The sequence below is a fragment of the Miniopterus natalensis genome, chromosome 13 (genome assembly GCF_054644295.1).
Source record: "Miniopterus natalensis isolate mMinNat1 chromosome 13, mMinNat1.hap1, whole genome shotgun sequence".
In the NCBI taxonomy this organism is placed as follows: Eukaryota; Metazoa; Chordata; class Mammalia; order Chiroptera; family Miniopteridae; genus Miniopterus; species Miniopterus natalensis.
In genome coordinates, this window is record NC_142093.1 from 33,892,196 (window position 1) to 33,909,761 (window position 17,566).

The following is a 17,566-nucleotide window of genomic DNA, read 5'->3' on the forward strand; positions in this document are numbered from 1 at the left end:
TAGTGATGAGATTGAATAAGCCATTCTAGCTTCTTGCTGCTATTCTAACCTTTATTGCACGATGATGTGTCTAATTTTTAATTTGTAAATACAAGATAGAATTCCCTCTAGCACCATTTGCTTTCATAAAGCTGCTGAGCAGTTTGCTGTCTTGAATAAATTTTGCCTTGGAGGGGTCGGGGGGATTTGAACCAGCACATTCTTGTGTGGTTTGTGAAGATTCACATGGTAACCAGCGGTGTGCATTGTTGGGTTTATCTGAATAAGCACCAGCCATGTGAGTTTTAACATGATTGCCCAGGGCAATAGAGAGAAGAGAGAAACCCGAAAGGATTGCCCCTCTCTGGTTTTTGGAAAGTGCATTTGCTGGGGGAGGGGCTGTAGGAGTCTGCGGCCACGGCTGGTTTTTTGTGTGTTTTTTTTAAACTGGTGTCCTGTTTCCCTCTCGCCCTCATTTGTTCTGCTATCTGCCTCATCATCGACTTCTTCTTTTCATTGTTTACCTTCCTAATGAGGGAGGCGGGGAGACTGGGGATTGAGTGACAGCTACAAGCCCTTACAGTCTGGCCAGAGAGCTGTTGGCTTTGGTTTCAAAAGTGCTTTAAATGTTCGATTAGGTCCTGTTTTTATTAAACCAAACTGCTGCTCATCTTAAGGAAATTATCAGACCAGCAAAGATTAGGAACTATATTATTGGGGCCTAAAACCTTCAAAAAACTGCCCCTGCCCGTGTAAAGAACACTGCCCATCGCATTTTCCAACCTTTAACACGGGGTTTCAAAAAGACGTATTTTTTCCTTTGCAAAAGTGCTTTGATTTGAAATCACCCAGCCAACCTCTCCAAAAGAAAACTGGCGTGATGCGATCGAGAGCTGCAGTGTAATATTGGAGAGCAAATTTATTTTTTACTTCAAAGAAAAATGCTAATTAGCCGATTCACTACTTTTAAAGTTATTGTGAAGCATATGGCGCCCAGTGTGAGATACATCCAACTGCTAAAATAGGGCGAAGAGGAAATTAGCGGAGAATGGGCTGTGCGGGGTGAGCGTGGGGGCGGGGAGGGTACAGGTTCCCAGGCAGATCCTCGAGCCTTTTCAGAGGGATTGTTTCGCCCTCCGCTCCCCGCCGCCTCGGTCACCCGCACCCCCACCCCGAGCCTCGGCGACCTCTCCGGGCCTCGGGCTCTCCCTCCCCCACTTCGGCTGAAATCAGGTGCGCACCGCGGCGGCCCGGCTCACACCTGGGCTCTTTTTCAGGTTCCAGCCCAGCCGTCGCCATCTCTATTTGCGGGAGATTTTAGAAGGCAGGGTTTTAGGGGTGAAATCGTTACCACGACGGCCAAACTCCCCTCAAAACACTAGCTAGTGGTTCTGTAATATGGTTTGTGGAGAAATACGAGGGAACTGGAAAAGGCGGGAAGGGGAGGGCGGGGTGTGCAGAGGCCCTCGGGTGGATAACCAGCCTCCCGCCCGCAGACTGGCAGAAGACTGAGGCCCAGAAGCGCCGCGAACAGCTCCTGCTGGATGAGCTGGTGACCCTGGTGAACAAGCGTGACGCGCTCGTCAGGGACCTGGACGCGCAAGAGAAGCAGTGAGTGGGCGGTGGGGTTGCGGCTGAGCTCTGCGGTCCGCTGAGAGGCCGAGAAGTTTTTCGGAAACTTGGGCCCAGAGGTCTCGGGTGGGCTGCGCACGCTCCCGCCGGCCCGGGATGCCTGTGCCCGCTGGGGGGGGGGGAGCGCTGCCCTGCCCTCCACGAAGAAAAATAATTTTGTTTCCTGTTTGACTTCCAGGGCCGAAGAAGAAGATGAGCATTTGGAGCGCACTCTGGAGCAAAACAAAGGCAAGATGGCCAAGAAAGAAGAGAAGTGTGTTCTTCAGTAGCAGCCGGACCAGACTGTATCCCAGAATTGTAGCCTTGGGCCCCCAGACCAGAAAGAGTCAGATTTGCTGATTTAAAACTTTTAACATTCTGTTTGGCTGGATTGTACTTCTTTACCACCACCACCCGTTTTCCTCCCTCCTTTCCAGATTAAATATACAGAACTCCAAAATAGCTTTGTTTAAGGATTTTTTGTGCGAGTTAATAATTTTCTTGAAATCATATGAAGTAGATTTGCACAGATACCTTGTGAGTGATTGGTATTGGAAGTGTTCAAGAAACTATTCAAAGAAGAAAGAACACCATTCCTTCATATTTTGATGGGAGGAAATTTTAAAACATTTTTGTTGTTGTTGTTAATAGCATAATGATGGTGGGAGGGGGGTAAGAAAACTGTCATGAAAGATTTTTTTCCAGGCCTGCCATATGTAACCCTGACTCTGTCACCTAAATTTTATAGTTAGGTCATATTCAGTCTACTTATTAAACTGTTCTATTTACCAGTGGGATTTTCTGCAGTTGTTTTGCATTTCACTGTAAGGATAATAGAGTTCCTTTCCTCTGCTCTCCTCAGAGAACAGCCCTTTAATGTAGCCTGAGACCAGTCCTGTGATTTGAAGGTGAGCAGTGAGGATGGGACTAATTGACATGCATCAGTTTACAAAGAGCTCTGGTCTTCTGAGAATGCGCCATCTTTTTCTCTGGATAATTATTTATTACATCTAGCTTGGTTCCTACATTTCGTTGGGTCTCAACATTGGCTCAAGAATGCTGTTAATATTTATTCTGTATTGATAAAAATTCTGTCTTGCCACTATGAGTAAATCCCCTAATTAATATTTTCTTCTCTAGCATAGCACTGTCATTTTTTTGTGTGTGAAAATGGTTGTTTATTTATTACAATACTGAGGTCATATATAAATTTTCAATAAAAGCGGAAACTTTCTTACCTTAAACACTCTGCTACTTCCTTGTAATGAAAACAACGCTGGTTTGAAGAGAAGTTTGTGTATCTGTAAGACTTTTCATGTGGGGAAAAAAGTGGTCCTCTTGAACTCAGGGCAGGATACTGGGCTGCATTTGGAGCTGAATAAGTTCATACCATGGGGGGGGGGGGCATGCTGACACACGGATTTGAATTGAAAGCAATCAGTCATATTTTCTTAAGCAGTGTAAACTATCAGTTGTAAAGGGTCATCTCTGTTGTTAAAGATTTGAGGGAATTTCTGATTCCACAGCACTGAAAAAAAATGCCAATATCTTGACGAATTTTCCGTATTATTTCCAATTATAATTTTGCACTCACGTGAAGAACTGAGACTTCTGATAAGTCTGTAGGTGCTGAAGTGAAAGGAAGAGGGTTATTGTTGGAGGGGGGGTGAGCGCATGCAGGTGTGTGTGTGAAATGAGGGAAAAGGAACTTCTAACAAGTTCTAGGCAACAGAAATTGGCGATTTTATGGTAGTGTCCCATCACTCCTCTAGAGAGTTGTCTGAAACAAAGAAGGCTAATTCAACAAGTCTGGGGACAGAGAATACAGTCCACTAGCATTTATATTTTTGCCTAGATCACATACATACGTGTACAAATACACGCAAGTATTTATACACACACACACAAATTCCGTTTGAAAAGCATGCAGCCGCCTTCAGTTGCCAGTCTTTCAAAATGATAGTAACTTGCTGCGGTAGAGTTCAGGACGGATTTTAACAAGTTACTGAAAAGTTACGGGCCCTCAGTGAAACCTGCTACTTGTCCTCCGTTGGAGCAGGAGGCCGAGCGGGCGGCAGCGCCCCGGGGACGCTGGGAAGCCGGCGCCGGGAGCCGCCAGCCCGGGGCAGCCTGGGGTCTGGGCGGCCAGCGTCACCCACCCTCGGAAGCTGGGTTCCGGGAACCTTCCCTCCCTAGAAGCCTCACAGGCGGCTCCCCAAGCCGCTCCCGACCTGCCAAGACCCAGATTTGCTGCCCCCGCTCCTGCCCTTCCTGCCCCAGGCCCGGGCCTCCCGGGTTTTCTCTGGGCTGCTGTGTGGCGCCCGCACGCCCCGCAGTGGCGGGGGAGCGCGGACCCCAGGACCAGCCGGGCCAGGCCCGCGGCGAGGGCGCCGCGTCCAGGCTTTGCCGCGCTGTGCCCAGGGGCTGCCCCAAGCCCCACACCTCACACCCCACACCCCGAGCGCAGGCGCGAACCGAGAGGCCGGGAGCCCCGAAGCCTGCGCTGCTGAAAAACACGCCGTGGGCCCGGGGTCGCCGAGGAGCAGCGTTGGCAGCGGACTGGCTTGGGCACTGCCCGCGGGCCGGCGCGGAGCTTCCGCCCCTGGCCTGCGTCCCGCGGCCCCGGAGCCAAGCCCCTCCCCCTGTCCCAAGTGTCCTCAGTCTGGTCGGGCCTCGATGTCACCTGGATGTTGGATCCGGGTTCCGGAGCGCAGCTCCCGCGCCTCCTCCCGGGCCGGGCGGGCCTGCGCTGGGCCGCCTTCCCACCCCCTGGATGCCCCTCTTCCCCTCCCCGCCCCGCGGCCCTTTCCCGAGGGGTCGGGGCTTGCGGCCCGGCGTCTCCCACCTGGGCGTTTGCCTAGTGGCGGCCGCCTCAGTCCTCTGCGCCGAGTACAAGAAACTTTCCTCCCCCTCCCCTCTCCTCCCTCTCCCCTCTCCTCTCTTTTTCTTCTCTTAATCCCCGGGTTTTATGGGTTGAGCATTAAGAAAACTCGCCTGCAATTTGGGATTAGATAAATACTCTCATCAGGGGTGGGAGTGGGGTGGGAGAACCGTGCTACTCGATACCTCCCAACTTCCTCGAGACCGTGGCAGCATCTGGGGCGCGGGCGGCGGGCTCCCGCGCGGCGGGCCCTGGGGACCGCTGAGCACATTCCAGCGCCCGCAGGCGCCCGGCCCCGCCGCGCGGGCCCTCGGCCCTGGGGAGCGGCTGCGGGAGAAACAGGCCCGAGGAGGCAGGAGCGCGGGGGGCGGCGGGCCTGAGACAGGGCGCGCGCCCGGCCCCGGGGGCTCACCCGGGCGCACGGCGCCAGGCAGGGACCAGGGTCGCGCTGGACGCAACGCCGCCAAGACGCCCGCAGACGCTTCCCCCCCAAACAAGTGCGCCCCGGCCCGCGTTTCTTCCCAGAATTGAAGGAGGGGGTCTATTTCGTTTCTTTCTTTAAACCGCCGCACGGTCCCGGCGGGTTCCGAGGCGCGGGCCCCGCGGGCTACTCCCTCAGGTGTGTGTCCGCGGGGTCAGCGCTCGGCGCAGCGTCTCCTCCTCGTTAAGCTTCTCTTTCTCATGGTTTTCCTTTTTTCTCGTTTCTTTTATTGTTTTCTCTGTGTCTCCTTCTCTCCCTTTTGTGAATGGGCCGCGGTGTCTTTGTTCTGGAGAGAAGCGCCCGTGTCGCTGACTTTTGTGAACCAGAGAAGGATCCTGTGAAACCCCCTCCTCGGCCTCGTACTCCCCGCGCCCACCCCGCCTCCGTGGCCCCTTTGATTAGACGTTCCCTCTTCGTCCAAAAAAAAAATGTAATTTCGTTAGTCCGGCGGCCACTTTCTTTGAACATTAGCTCGCTTTCAGCTCCAACTTCAATTAGAAGGAGTTGATTTTGAGAGATCAACAAAAGAACCGACCAAAGCCTTATTAAAGGTCCTAAGAAGATCTCCCGGGCCCTTTGAGAAGCAGTTAAGGAAACAGTGTGCCCTCCATCATATTCTGTTACCGTATTTTATTCGGGCTCCAAAGGGAAGTGTCGCTTGGGGGAGGGGGAAGCACTTTGATGAGCAGCGGCCGCGGTCGCGGCCCCTTTTCGCTCCGCGGGCTCCCCCTCCTCGCCCTCGCCCCGCGCCCCGCGCCCCGTCCGCCCCGGCGCCGACCCCGGGCCCAGGCGGCGCCCGCGCTTCCCACCGCCCAGCGCCCGGCGGCTCCTCGCGTCGCCCTCGCACCTCCTGCGGTTCAAACTTTTCATTCCGCCCGTGGGGGTGGAGGGGAGCGGGGCTTGGGGAAAAAGGGTAGGAATTCCTCGAAAGGCGGTGAAATCGTGCCTCACACTCAGCAGGAGGTGCCATTTAAAAGAATTGCCTTGCTCAGGATTGGGCCGAAAACACCTTCTTTTGCGCTTCGCAAAGTCCACCCAGGTAGATGTGTTTGTGAAGTTTGTTCGGCTGGGAAATGGGCTTCGCCAGTACGAACAACACGGGGAAATCGCCTCGGGGAGGCTCCTTGCGTGGCCTGTGGGAAAGAAAGTGAAGGCAGGGGTCCGTGGCCACGTTTCCCACCAGACTGTCCCTGGGAGAAGGAGACCAGGAAGGAGACAGAAACGGAGGGGGAAAGAGAAAGTTTCCTATCGCAACCTTTCGGTTCAGAAGTAGAGTGTGTGCGCAAGGGGAGGAGACGCCAGGCTCCGACTTTGCAGAAGAAGCGTTTAAAATCTGCAAACACCCTTCGTGGGGGTTGGGGACCCCAGGAGACGCCGAGGAGCAGTTAAGTGGCGGGGCCGCCCCTGCGGGTGCTGCTCCCGAGCGCGGGAGTCCCGAGGCGCCGAGGCGGGTCTGCGCGCGGGGGCCGTGCCGCGCTCGGCGGAGTAGCCTGTGCCGGCACGAGCCGCCCGCGGCGTCCGTCTGCAGGTGGCGGCACGGGGAAGACGCGGGGGCCCGCGGCGCCGCGTGAGGGGCCGGGGGCCGGGGGCCCGCTCTCCTCCAGCACGCGGCGCCGGAGCCCTCGCGCCCACAACCCGGCCGCCTAGCCGGGTGGCGCGCGGGGGAGCGAGAGAACCGGTTCTCCAGCACCTCGCCTCCTCTCTGCCACTCCCTCCAGGGCGCTGAAAGGGCGAGAGAAGGGCGGGGGCCCCAGGGCGGCCTAGGGACCCGCGTCCCTCTCCGCGACCCGGGCTCGGGCGCCGCGCACGCCTTCCTCGCCTAGCTCTGGGAGGCGTCTGCCAGCCAAGCCCTGGAGTTAGCGCGCGACCGGGGCGGGGCTGCGGGGGCGGGGTGCAGGGGGCGGGGGAGGGCGGGGGCGCGGAGGTAACCCCGGGCTCGCGCTGCCATTGCCCGGCTCCCTGTCACTCAGCCCGCGCGGGGCCCGCGATTGGCAGCCTGGCCCCGTTACGCACTCACCTCGCGTTCACATACTCGGGGAGGGCAGTAGAAAGGTGATCAATCTTCATCAGGCTACATTTCCAATCACCTAAACAACCGAGCAAGACAAGCCACTCCGACAAGGTAAATTGCTTGATTTATTTAGTTTGCAAAGTGTCTCTGCAGGACTTCCCCAGCCCCCCCCCCCGCCTCCACGTTGTACCGGGAGTGCAGCGGCCACCGCGAGCCGCCCCCCAACTCTGCAGTCTCACCCCCACCCTTTCCCCTGAGGCCCCTCGGCGCGGTCCCGGGCGAGGTGGTGTCTCGGGAGCGTGTAGGGCTTTGCAAACAAAGTGTCTGTGCAATAAAGTGAAACCTGGAGGGACACGCACAAAGCCAGTGGAAAGAAAGAGAAAGGAGGAAGGAAGTTGGGAAAAGAAAGAAATCCGGGGGTCCTAGACAACCCCCAGCCCGGCGGGTAATTCCTATGCTCCCCTGTTTTGCAGGTTGGCTGCCCCGCGGGTCGGTGAGGGCGCGAGGTAGATGCTGAACCGCCCCGGCAGCTGAGGGCAGGTAAGGAGAAAGCCGCGGGGCTCTAAAAACACGCGGGGTGCTCTCGCCTCCCCCTCTTCAGACGGGTCCCCGCTTCTCGGGTCCCGGCAGGTGGGCGGAGATGGGGAGCGGCCTGGCTCCCCACCCGGTGCGCGGCGCCCCTCGGAGCTCAGCTGCGGCCCCGCGCCCCCGCCTCCTCCGAAGTGGCCGAGCTGAAGTGCTAAGTTTGAAAAAAGTCTTTGAAACTCAATCCGCAGCCTAGCAGAGGCCCTGTGGCCCAAGGGTCCCGGCTGTTCCCCTTTCAACCCCTTCCCTGCAAATTGGGTTCCCCAGCCCAGGCCGTGGGTCACGAGGGGTAGGAGCGGGAGGCAGGTTTAGCTGTAACTTTTTTCCTGAGCTCCCGAGCCCAGGTCCCAGGCCTGCGTGGAGTTCCCGCAAAGCGGGGTGAAGCGACAGGTCCTCTGGGGCCCCAGTCCACTCCCCCAGCGCCCCTTCCAGACCCCCGAGAGCAGTGCCGCAGGCTCGGGGCGACTGGGGAAGCCAGGCTTGGACCTCCCAGTCCGGGTGAGCGCGAGCGCCGCCGCCGAGGCCTAGCTCTGCAGTCCCGATGGGGCGCTGGGGCCGCGGGTTCAGCTCCAAGAGGAGGCAGGGAGCGCATGGGACCCGCTGACACAAGCCTCCCAAGTCCGCGAGACCCTTTGGGGCACAGCCCCCCGCCAGGACCCCATTGTCCACACCAGGACCCGGCAGAAAGAAGAACCTCTTGAGTTGGTGAAGAAAGGCTGCGGCCATGGCGAGGCACCCCTAACCAACCTGGGGCCGCGTCTTAGAACCGCCAAGGCTACAGTGGCCCTTTCTGCGTCTTCTGCCGGCCTCTGGGGGACCTGGGTCAGTAATTGCGGGTGTCGTGGGATTTCTGGTGAGCAGTGTTTCAGCGGCTGAGCACAGAAAAGTCAACTGAAGGGGTGGCTGTGGGCTCTGGGGCCGGCACCCAGCCTCTGAAACCTTTGAAGAAACGTACTCTCCTAAGTGGGCCCTGCGTCCTGGAGAGGCCCCGGTGCTGCTAGCGCCTCACCTTGGCTCTCGGCTCTCTGTAATCTCTAACTTTTTGTCCTGCTTTCAAAACCACTTTAAACAAAACGAAACAACACCTCATGCTCTGGGTAGCCTGCCGCCGGGGCGCCCAGCGAACGTTTGCTGGTGCAGCACGGGCCGGCTCTCCCCGGACTAGAGTTTTGCCTAGACTTGGGACCTCCCGTTCAGCCTCTGACCTCCCGGCGTAGTCCTGCTTTTAACCTCTCCCCGCTCCTAGCGACGCCCCACGAGTGTCTTCGGCCGATTCTAAGCCTGAAAAGAGGCGATGATGATCCAGAAAAGTTTGCTTTTCGAAGAAGTCTTGGTCTTTGGACTAAGGCCTTGTAGACCCGAATTGACCTCTGTGAGCAGTCCATAGCCAGTCGCCCCTCTCCTTGCCTCTGACAAGACCAGGAAGCCGAGACAGCTGCGAATGACTGTTTCCTTGTGTCTCATGTCTCTATAGGCCGAGCCCCCAGACGCCACAGAGCTTGAAGGACTGCGCGGTGGGAGCCCCGCACTGCGCCCGGCCCCCTGGATCCGTCGGGGCACCTCCACCCGGCTGTTAGCATGATGTCTTACCTCAAACAACCTCCATATGGCATGAACGGGCTGGGCCTGGCAGGGCCCGCCATGGACCTCCTGCACCCTTCTGTGGGATATCCGGGTGAGCACCAGCGCCCTCCCCCGGCCCCCTCCACTGCAGATCTTGGCGACCCCCAGCTTCTTGGGTTTGCCAGCACACTGTCGCTGCGCAGACCCAGGGCAGAGTTGCAGGTCGGTGAGGTGAGCCAGGGCAGTGGAAACCCGCAATGTGCACGGGCCCGCGGGACCACACTGGCCACCTGTCTCCTGTTGTGGCCCCACTGCCAGCACAGGGATTTGTTTCCCATGGGTGGCTTTTTTTTTTTTTTTTGGTGTGTGCATGTGTGAATCTCTTCCTTTTGCCCCCCAATATTGAATGAGGTATCTAGACTCACCATGCCCTGACAGGAAGAGCTGAGCTTCCCTTACATTAAGTAACTGGCTGAGCTGAGGAAGGGGAGTCTCCCTCCCTAAATTGTCAAGATCAGTCCTCGGCGCACTAACTTTTGCACTGCTGATGTGGTTGGCTTGAGCCGAATTCTGGTTTTCTTTTCTAGCTCCCACTCTGCCTCCCCCATTTACTCCCTGGAAAGTGTTTTCCAGGTGGTGTTTCTGTGCACCCCTTCCCCACCCTCTAGCCAGGGAGAGAGAGAGAGAGAAAGAAAGAGAAAGAGAAAGAAGGGAGTGCATAATTCTCCTTTCTTAACCTCCCAGAGTCAAGAAAGGGGGCAGCCCCAGAGGCTTGGAGATTGTGGCTCGCAGTCACACACATGCGCTTCCTACCACCTGTGGCCTTTCGGGCTCGGCCTCTGGGGGAGTTTCTTTTGCTCGGAGATGGGCTTTCTTTTGCAACGTCTCCGCTCAGGGCCTGCCAGGGGCCTGCCAGAGTCCTCTGGCGCGGGTCCTCGTGGCCACCGCTGACCCCAGGCGCCCCCGCGTGTCCCCTCAGCCACCCCTCGGAAGCAGCGGCGGGAGCGCACCACCTTCACGCGCTCGCAGCTGGACGTGCTCGAGGCGCTCTTCGCCAAGACTCGCTACCCTGACATTTTCATGCGGGAGGAGGTGGCGCTCAAGATCAACCTGCCGGAGTCCAGAGTCCAGGTGCGCGCGCCGGGCGCTCCAGGTCAGGGTAGGGGTGGTAGAAGGCCTGGGGACGGTGGTTTGGTTTTAGGTCCGGCTTACAGACTGGGCGGGCCCCTCCCAGACACCGCACCCCCTCCCCAACGCCTGGGCCTAGAAGAGGGGGCAAAGTTAAAGGAACTAGCTTAGAGCCCTGGATTTGGCCTTTGGCCCCAGGGCGCCTTTTTAGGGTTGCAGGAGAACAGAGGAGGCTCCTGAATGGCAAAGTTCCCTGAGGGTCCGACACTTGCCCCTGCTTCTTAGGCCTACCCAGGGCTTGACAATTTCCTTCAGGGTCCTGAATTCTGCCTCAGTCCTTGCCTTGCATCCTGGGGATCCTGGAAATGGAAGAGGGGAGCTTGGCAGGAGCCTGGTGCCCTGCCTGGGAGTTGGCTCCGCCAGTAGGGCCAGTTTGAGTAGACGCTCCCTTTGCCCCAAGAAGATGCCAAACGCAATACTGGGCTATCGGCTTTGCTGTTTCTGTTTTTGCGATGAAAGGGTCCTGAAAATACTGTTTGGATTATAACTCAGAACTCTCCTTAAGGGCCTTTTATCTCGCCTTCTTTCCCCGGAGGCTCGAGAAATAACCAGGAATGCAATGCCAAGTAGCGGGGCCTTCCAAGAGGAGTGAGAACTTCATGATTGACTGTATGATTCGGTTCCCCACTTGGAGCCAAGAAGCCCAAAGAAACTCTGCCCAGGCTTCCTTCCTAGTCTCCGAGTGCTGCCTCTGTTCAGCTTCCTGACTTTACCCCTGCTCCCGCCCCAATTCTCGCCCTGCCACACCGCCCCCCCCCCCTGGCTGGGATCCCAAACTTGGTGACTGTCCCGCACTTGTCTCTGCTCTCTGCCTCTGCTGTTTCCTGAGCTCTAGCCCTAGAAGACAGACCTCCAAACCTACAGGGGCAGTTGGAGAGCAGCCAACAGCAGCAGTTTAGAGGTGGCTGAACTTGTGGCTGGACAGACTTAGATGTTCCACCCTGGGGCAGAGTTGGTCTGGGTGTGCAGGGGGGCGCACCCCTACTTGGCCAGAGGAGGGTCTTAGAGCAGTAGGATAGGGGAGGGTGGGGGAGCTGGGAGAAAGCTGGGAAGGCAGGGCCAGGGGCTGGGTCTGGCTGGGCTGGAGATGAAAGGGGCGGTGGCCTCGGGTAAGAGTGCAAAGCGAGGTCCTAGGCGGGGTGGCGGGGCCCACGGGGCAGGGGAGTAGCCAGCCTTCCTAGCCTTACTGACACTGTCCCCGACCCGGCCTGCTGCAGGTCTGGTTCAAGAACCGTCGCGCCAAATGCCGCCAGCAGCAGCAGAGCGGGGGCGGGACAAAGAGCCGCCCGGCCAAGAAGAAGTCGTCGCCGGTGCGGGAGAGCTCCGGCTCCGAAAGCAGCGGCCAGTTCACGCCGCCCGCCGTGTCCAGCTCCGCGTCGTCCTCCAGCTCGGCTTCCAGCACCTCCGCCAATCCGGGGGCGGCAGCGGCTGCAGGCCTGGGAGGGAACCCGTCGGGAGCAGTGCCGTCGTCCTTGAGTACGTCCGCCGCTTCGTCCATCTGGAGCCCGGCCTCCATCTCTCCAGGCTCGGCGCCCGTGTCCGTGTCGGTGCCCGAGCCTTTGGCCGCACCTAGCAACGCGTCGTGTATGCAGCGCTCGGTAGCCGCTGGAGCGGCCTCGGCCGCAGCCTCTTACCCCATGTCCTACGGCCAGGGCGGCAGCTACGGCCAGGGCTACCCCGCGCCCTCCTCTTCGTACTTCGGCGGCGTGGACTGCAGCTCCTATCTGGCGCCCATGCACTCGCACCACCACCCGCACCAGCTCAGCCCTATGGCACCATCCTCCATGGCGGGCCACCACCACCACCACCCCCACGCGCACCACCCCCTCAGCCAGTCCTCAGGCCACCACCACCACCACCACCACCACCACCACCAGGGCTACGCCAGCTCGGGGCTCGCCTTCAACTCTGCCGACTGCTTGGATTACAAGGAGCCTGGCGCCGCCGCGGCTTCCTCTGCGTGGAAACTCAACTTCAACTCGCCCGACTGCCTGGACTATAAAGACCAAGCCTCATGGCGGTTCCAGGTATTGTGAGCCCTGGAGTGGGAGAGGAAGAGAAACGAAACTACCTGCGCCCTCCGTGGTCCCCATCCTGTTGCTGCTGCTGCACCACCCGCCTTTGCCTCGGCTTCTCCAGACCTGATTTTCATGCCCCTAAAAGATGCCCATTGCCTGCACTGCCGCCCTCATCTTCGTGCCCCTTGCTGGGGTTGGGGCTGTGGGTGGGGTGGGGTGCAAACCCGCCCACCCCTTGGATGAGGGGACTGGTGCTTTGGCTTGGCCCACAGGTCCTATGCGGGAGAGCTATGCGCTCTCCTCTTCAACCCCTACCGAACTCCTAAGTCACCCTCTCCCCGGCTTTCGGGACAGTTAGTATGCACTTGCAGCCTTCGGAGGCTCGTCGCTCTGACCGGCTGTCTGAGCCCTACACTTTTATTTATTCTTTCTTGGACACTGGAGTCACTAACTGGCATGCGTCTGCCCGCTGGAGCGCACCCACACTCCGCTCCCAGACAACCGCCAAGCATTCCTCCCGTGCAGGCTGCGGTCCCTTCTTCTGCCCGGCCCGGGTCCCCGCCTTCAGGCTAGAGCTTTCGGGGCTCTTCCTGCCCCCTCGCCGGGCGCGCCGGGGGCCGGGCCCCCGAGGGAGGAGCGCGCCCCGAGCCTCTCACGCTCAGCCCCGCCCCGCGTAGAACCGGCTCGAGCTTCCGCCCCGGCGGGAACGCTGTACATAGTCGGTCCGTTGCAGGGACCACTTACACTTTTTAGTTGCTGTTGGTTGAACTGAAGCATATCTTGTTTTAGCGCCCAGGACATAGAACTTTAAGATATATACAACATATATATATATACATATACATATATATAAAACAAAAGCAAAAAGACTTCCCTCTGTGCTCCCCCCCCCCCCCCCCCCCCCGCTTCTCTTCCTCAAACGACGGCGCTTTTACTCTCTCAGTTGTTGCAAAGCTGCCCTGCCCGCACACCTTTTCCCTATTTGTATTTATTAAAGAGAATCGTGTGGCCGCTGAGGCTCGGAGGGTCTGGGAGCGCGCAGGCACCCGGGCGGGGCTGGGGCCGGGGCCGCGTCCTTTCACCCCGTCTAGGCTCAGGGTCGCAAAGAAAAGAATTAAAATGCAGCATTATGTTAGAAACCAACCAACCCACCCAGGTCCCAAACCCCAGTTCCTATTCCCCTGCCAGTTTCTCTCTCCAGGCAGCCCTGTTTTTTGTCTAGTGAGTTCTTAGTGCACCTTCGCTCTTCTAAATCTGCGGACAGCCCGCGCCTGTGTATCAATTTTGGCTTTGGCCTTTTCGTCCAGTAGGTGGGAAAGTAATTTGTAAATTTAATTTGTCCGATGTGATCACAAATTACTTGTTGAAATGTAAGGCAGCCCCCCCCCCCCACTCCCCTTTATCGACATGATTTCCCGAAAATAAATGCAAATTAATGAACGGCTTGTCGGTGTGGCTCTTCTGATTCCGGCCCTGGGTCCGGGTCTCCAGGGGCCTAAAAGGAGGGGACTCTCCGCGCTAATAACCCGCGTGTGAATGACCTGCGTGAGGCCGGAGGCCAAAGGACAGGGCGGGGACACCTGGCGAGAGGAGTCCCCAGAAACGTTCCCGTGGCGCGGCCCGCGGCTCGCGGCCGGCCCGGCCCCTTCCCCGAGGCCGTTTGACCCCGCGCCCCTCTCGCCAGCCGGGGCAGGGACAGGTGTCGGGGCTCAATTCTCCAAGCAATTCCTTTCTCTTTAGAGGCGGGAGCCTGGCACTGATTTCTTCACCCTAATTGCCTGCGCCAGAAAGGAGAGGGGGAGGGGAAGAGGGCCGGGAGGCGGGAAGGGATCGCTCCGTAAAGCTCTCGGAACTGAGCCAAAGAAGGAAAAGAAAACAAAACGACCCCTTCCCCCCACACCACCAAAAAAAAAAACACCCAAAAAACGACCCTTGTCCCGCTTGTTGGCAGCAGACAACCCTCCTCTCTGCTGAGCTGTCCCGGGTGGTTTCAGAAGGCCGGGGGATCCGAGTCATTCCTCCCACGTGCTAAAATGTCCTTGTGGAGCCTCAGCCCCTTTTCCAGAATCAGCCAAATTATCTCTGTTCGAACTGTGAAGATTAAAACGCAAACACAAAATCTAGAAAGGCCGACACGGGTGCGTTTCACTTTGGCTTGCGCCAGGAGGTCGGAAAGGACGGTTCCACCTTCCCCCGAGGGAAGACGGGGGCAGAGGTGGGGATGGGGTGGGACGACCCCCCAGAAAATCCAGAGCCCCGAGCTCTCCAGACTCCGGCCTGAAACGTCCTGGATGTAAGGCTGAGAAGCTGCTCAACTTGCCCACGGGCGGGAAGGAAATAAGAAACAACGAAAAGTTTCCCGCGAAGGGACCAACACACCCTACTCTGTTTATTCCGTGGGAGACCCGACAACGCAAAGTGAGGCCGGGTTTGCACAACGACCCCCGCCCCAGGTCCCGCGCGGGGCAGAGGCTCAGGGCCGCGAGCCCCGGCTGCAGAAAACCCTCTCGGCCGCGCGCACCCCGCGGACTCCGTCGGCGGGGCCGGGCCGGGCGCCGCGTGCGTTCCCGCGCGGACAGACCCCTCAGCCCCGACGCCGCTGGAGGGCGCAGCCGCCGCCCCGCCGAGCCTGGCCCTGCGGCGCCGCCCCCAGAGGGAGACCCCGGGCCGGGCCGGGCCGGGCCGCGCCCGCGCGCGCTCCTCCTCAAAAGCCCGGCCGAGACCGGCCCGCGCGCCGCTCCCGGGTCCCTCGGGTGTGCGGTCAGCACGTGCCGCGGGGAGGCCGGGCGGGCGGCCCAGCGAAGGAGCGTCCAGTTCTCGCCAAACGGCCCCGGGTACTGGGGCTGCCCCGCCTCCCGGCTGCTCCTCAGCCGACCTGCCCGCCCCTCCCCGGGCCGCCCTGGCTCCGTGGAGGCTGCCGGTGCCATTCGAGGCCCAGGTGCTAGGCTGTCCCCCCGGCAGTTCCCGGAGGCGGGTTCTGTGCGGCCCACGGGTCCTCCGGGCTGCTCAGGGGAATGAAACCAGGAGACCCGGCCTTGCACCTGTTCGGACAACTGTGTGGCCTCCGGAGCAAGGTGCCCGAACCCCTGGGCCTCGCTTTTGTCGCGTTTGTTACTTGGGCCCAGTGACGGCCTAGAACTTCGCACTTTGGGTTGGGCAGCGAGCGCGCAGCTCAGACTCGTCCCGCGGCCCAGCCTCTCGGCGGCGTCTAGAAGCTTCGGCGCCTGCGTACTTCAGCCGCCGGAGGCCTGGCGCGAGGTCCCGCCCCGGACGCGGCTTCGAGACGAGGCACGTGCTCCTCCCGGGGCCTCCCGGCCTGGGCTGACTGGAACCCGGGAGCCGGCGCACCGCGGGCCGCCGGGACGCGCGAGCTGCAGGGAGCGGGGTGGCCGCGTGGCCGCGGCGGGGCGGCCGCAGGTGCGGGGCCGGGCCAGGTGAGGCGGCCGCGCTGGCGGAGCGTCCCGGGTGGGTGACGGCGGCGGGACGCGGGAGGTGCCTCCAGCCGGGCCCCTGGGCCCCGCGGGCTGTGGAGAGCGGCCCTCGGCTCCCCCGCCGCCGAGGGGGGAGGTTTGTTCGGGTTGGATTTGGGGATTCGCGACGCAGCCGAAGCAATTAGAATGGAAGCGGTTCAGGGAGGTGTAGCAACTTACGAACACTGAGTAGCAGCGTTAAGATAAGTTTTCTTCCTTTGGGCGCTCACCGAGTTCTTCATGTTTTCTACTCACGGCTTGTACGCTCCTTTCATACCTACACCTGGGGCAAAAGGAAGAAAGGCCCACCCGTCAGTGAACATGGGGGAGGTGCCCTGGGCTAAAGGACAGGTCATATTTGTAATTTTTTGAATTAAAAGAACCAAACACTCAAAACCCTCTCGAGAGCGCCGCATGGAGTTGCTGGAACTCTGAGGAGACTGGGGAAGTAACCGCGTTTGTCGCAGAGCCTTCCAAGTGCTCTTTTTTGGTAGCTGCTGAGGGTATGTGGAGACGTTTTCCTAAATTGTTTTTTGTTTTTAAGAAAAAGTCCTTACACCTGCGAGGAGAACACAGGTAAAAAGGCTCTGAATGTCAGCAAATTCTTGCTCTGCTACACTACAGAAACCAAAAAACCGAGTGGTTTCATTTACTGTGTCAAAAGTACTAGTTTTCCATGTATTTTGTTCAAAGTAGCAGTTTCACAGGAAAACAGATTTTTTTCAATTGTGAAAATAAATGATAAATTAACTATTTTGGCAGAGTTAATTAATAGTATCGATGTCATTAAGCACTGAGAGGGACTAAGAATTTAGAGATGCAGAAATAAAATATATCTGATATAATAAATATAGTTAATATATACACTATAGGTAAAGAAAATCTGTGTCATTACTATTCAACACCAAAAAAAAAAAAAAAAAAAAAATCACTTGGCTTCTGTTGCAGAATTAATTTAAGAACAGCAACAAGATAGCTTTATAAAATTCCTTAATTGAAACTGAACAACTTCTCAACAAGTTATTTTATATTTTCCACTTTTCTCTCCCTTCCTCCATACATGTTAACGTCTAAAATGAGAAGAAAGCTCTTACGTTTAACTAAGGAATATTTGTATTCAACAATATCATACTTAAAGTAAAAACTAACTGGAAAATGAATACTAAGTAATAACAATGCGTTGCTTGTTTGACAACAAGAAAACTGCTCCATTGTCTTTAAGAAAGAATAGTTTAATTAAATGTGTGGGTGTCTGGAATATACTTTTTTGAAAAGAAGAAGCTTTTGGGAGATTCTGTTTAGAAGATTGTTCCAGAAAAAATAATTATGCCTCTTAATCATCCTGTTAACATTTACTGAAAAAAACCACTTGATTTTGTGTGTGTGGAGGGAGGGAGAGAACATGCCATTTTGACATAAAGATTCTTTTTTAAATCATGCTTTTAAAATGAGTTGGATTTTACTTAAAACACATGAGGTTCAGTCTTTTCAAAAGTTTTTAAAAATAAAAAAATGTCTCCCAGAAAATTTCTGGTTATTTAGGTGAAATGGCAGTTACATAATATGGCCAAAGTTGAAACTGCTTTTAAATATATTCTTTTTTTTTTCCCCCTAGGAAAAAAATAAGGTGAGGAAGTGTATGGTGTGCTCAAAACTACAATGCATATCTCTCTAATTATGAAATTACACATTCATATTTCTAGGACTATTACTACAAAGATAAGATATACCTAAATATATTTTAGAGTTCTTTCTAATCAAATAGGACTTAGGCTTTAT

At 57.2% G+C, this 17,566-nt stretch overlaps 2 protein-coding genes across 3 annotated transcripts in view; both read left to right on the forward strand.

Moving 5' to 3' along the window:
* Positions 1 to 2,834, forward strand: part of EHBP1 (EH domain binding protein 1) — a 272,093-nt gene extending 269,259 nt beyond the window's left edge. Inside the window, exons 24-25 of the mRNA XM_087823592.1 lie at positions 1,476 to 1,590; positions 1,790 to 2,834. Of these exons, the coding sequence (XP_087679718.1) occupies positions 1,476 to 1,590; positions 1,790 to 1,880 (206 nt within the window). The 3' untranslated portion in view covers positions 1,881 to 2,834. The remainder of the gene's footprint in view (positions 1 to 1,475; positions 1,591 to 1,789) is intronic.
* A 6,292-nt stretch (positions 2,835 to 9,126) lies between these two features.
* On the forward strand, positions 9,127 to 12,351 carry OTX1 (orthodenticle homeobox 1). 2 transcript variants are annotated; one of them, XM_087823843.1, is made up of 5 exons: positions 9,127 to 9,223; positions 10,091 to 10,242; positions 11,517 to 11,667; positions 11,758 to 11,842; positions 11,873 to 12,351. In XM_087823843.1, exons 1-5 carry the CDS (start codon positions 9,127 to 9,129, stop codon positions 12,333 to 12,335), a joined length of 948 nt encoding a protein of 315 aa, XP_087679969.1. In that variant the 3' UTR covers positions 12,336 to 12,351. The 2 variants fall into 2 exon arrangements, with proteins under 2 accessions (XP_087679969.1, XP_016079670.1); XM_016224184.2 differs by having other exon boundaries at positions 11,517 to 12,351.
* The last annotated feature ends 5,215 nt before the right edge of the window (positions 12,352 to 17,566 follow it).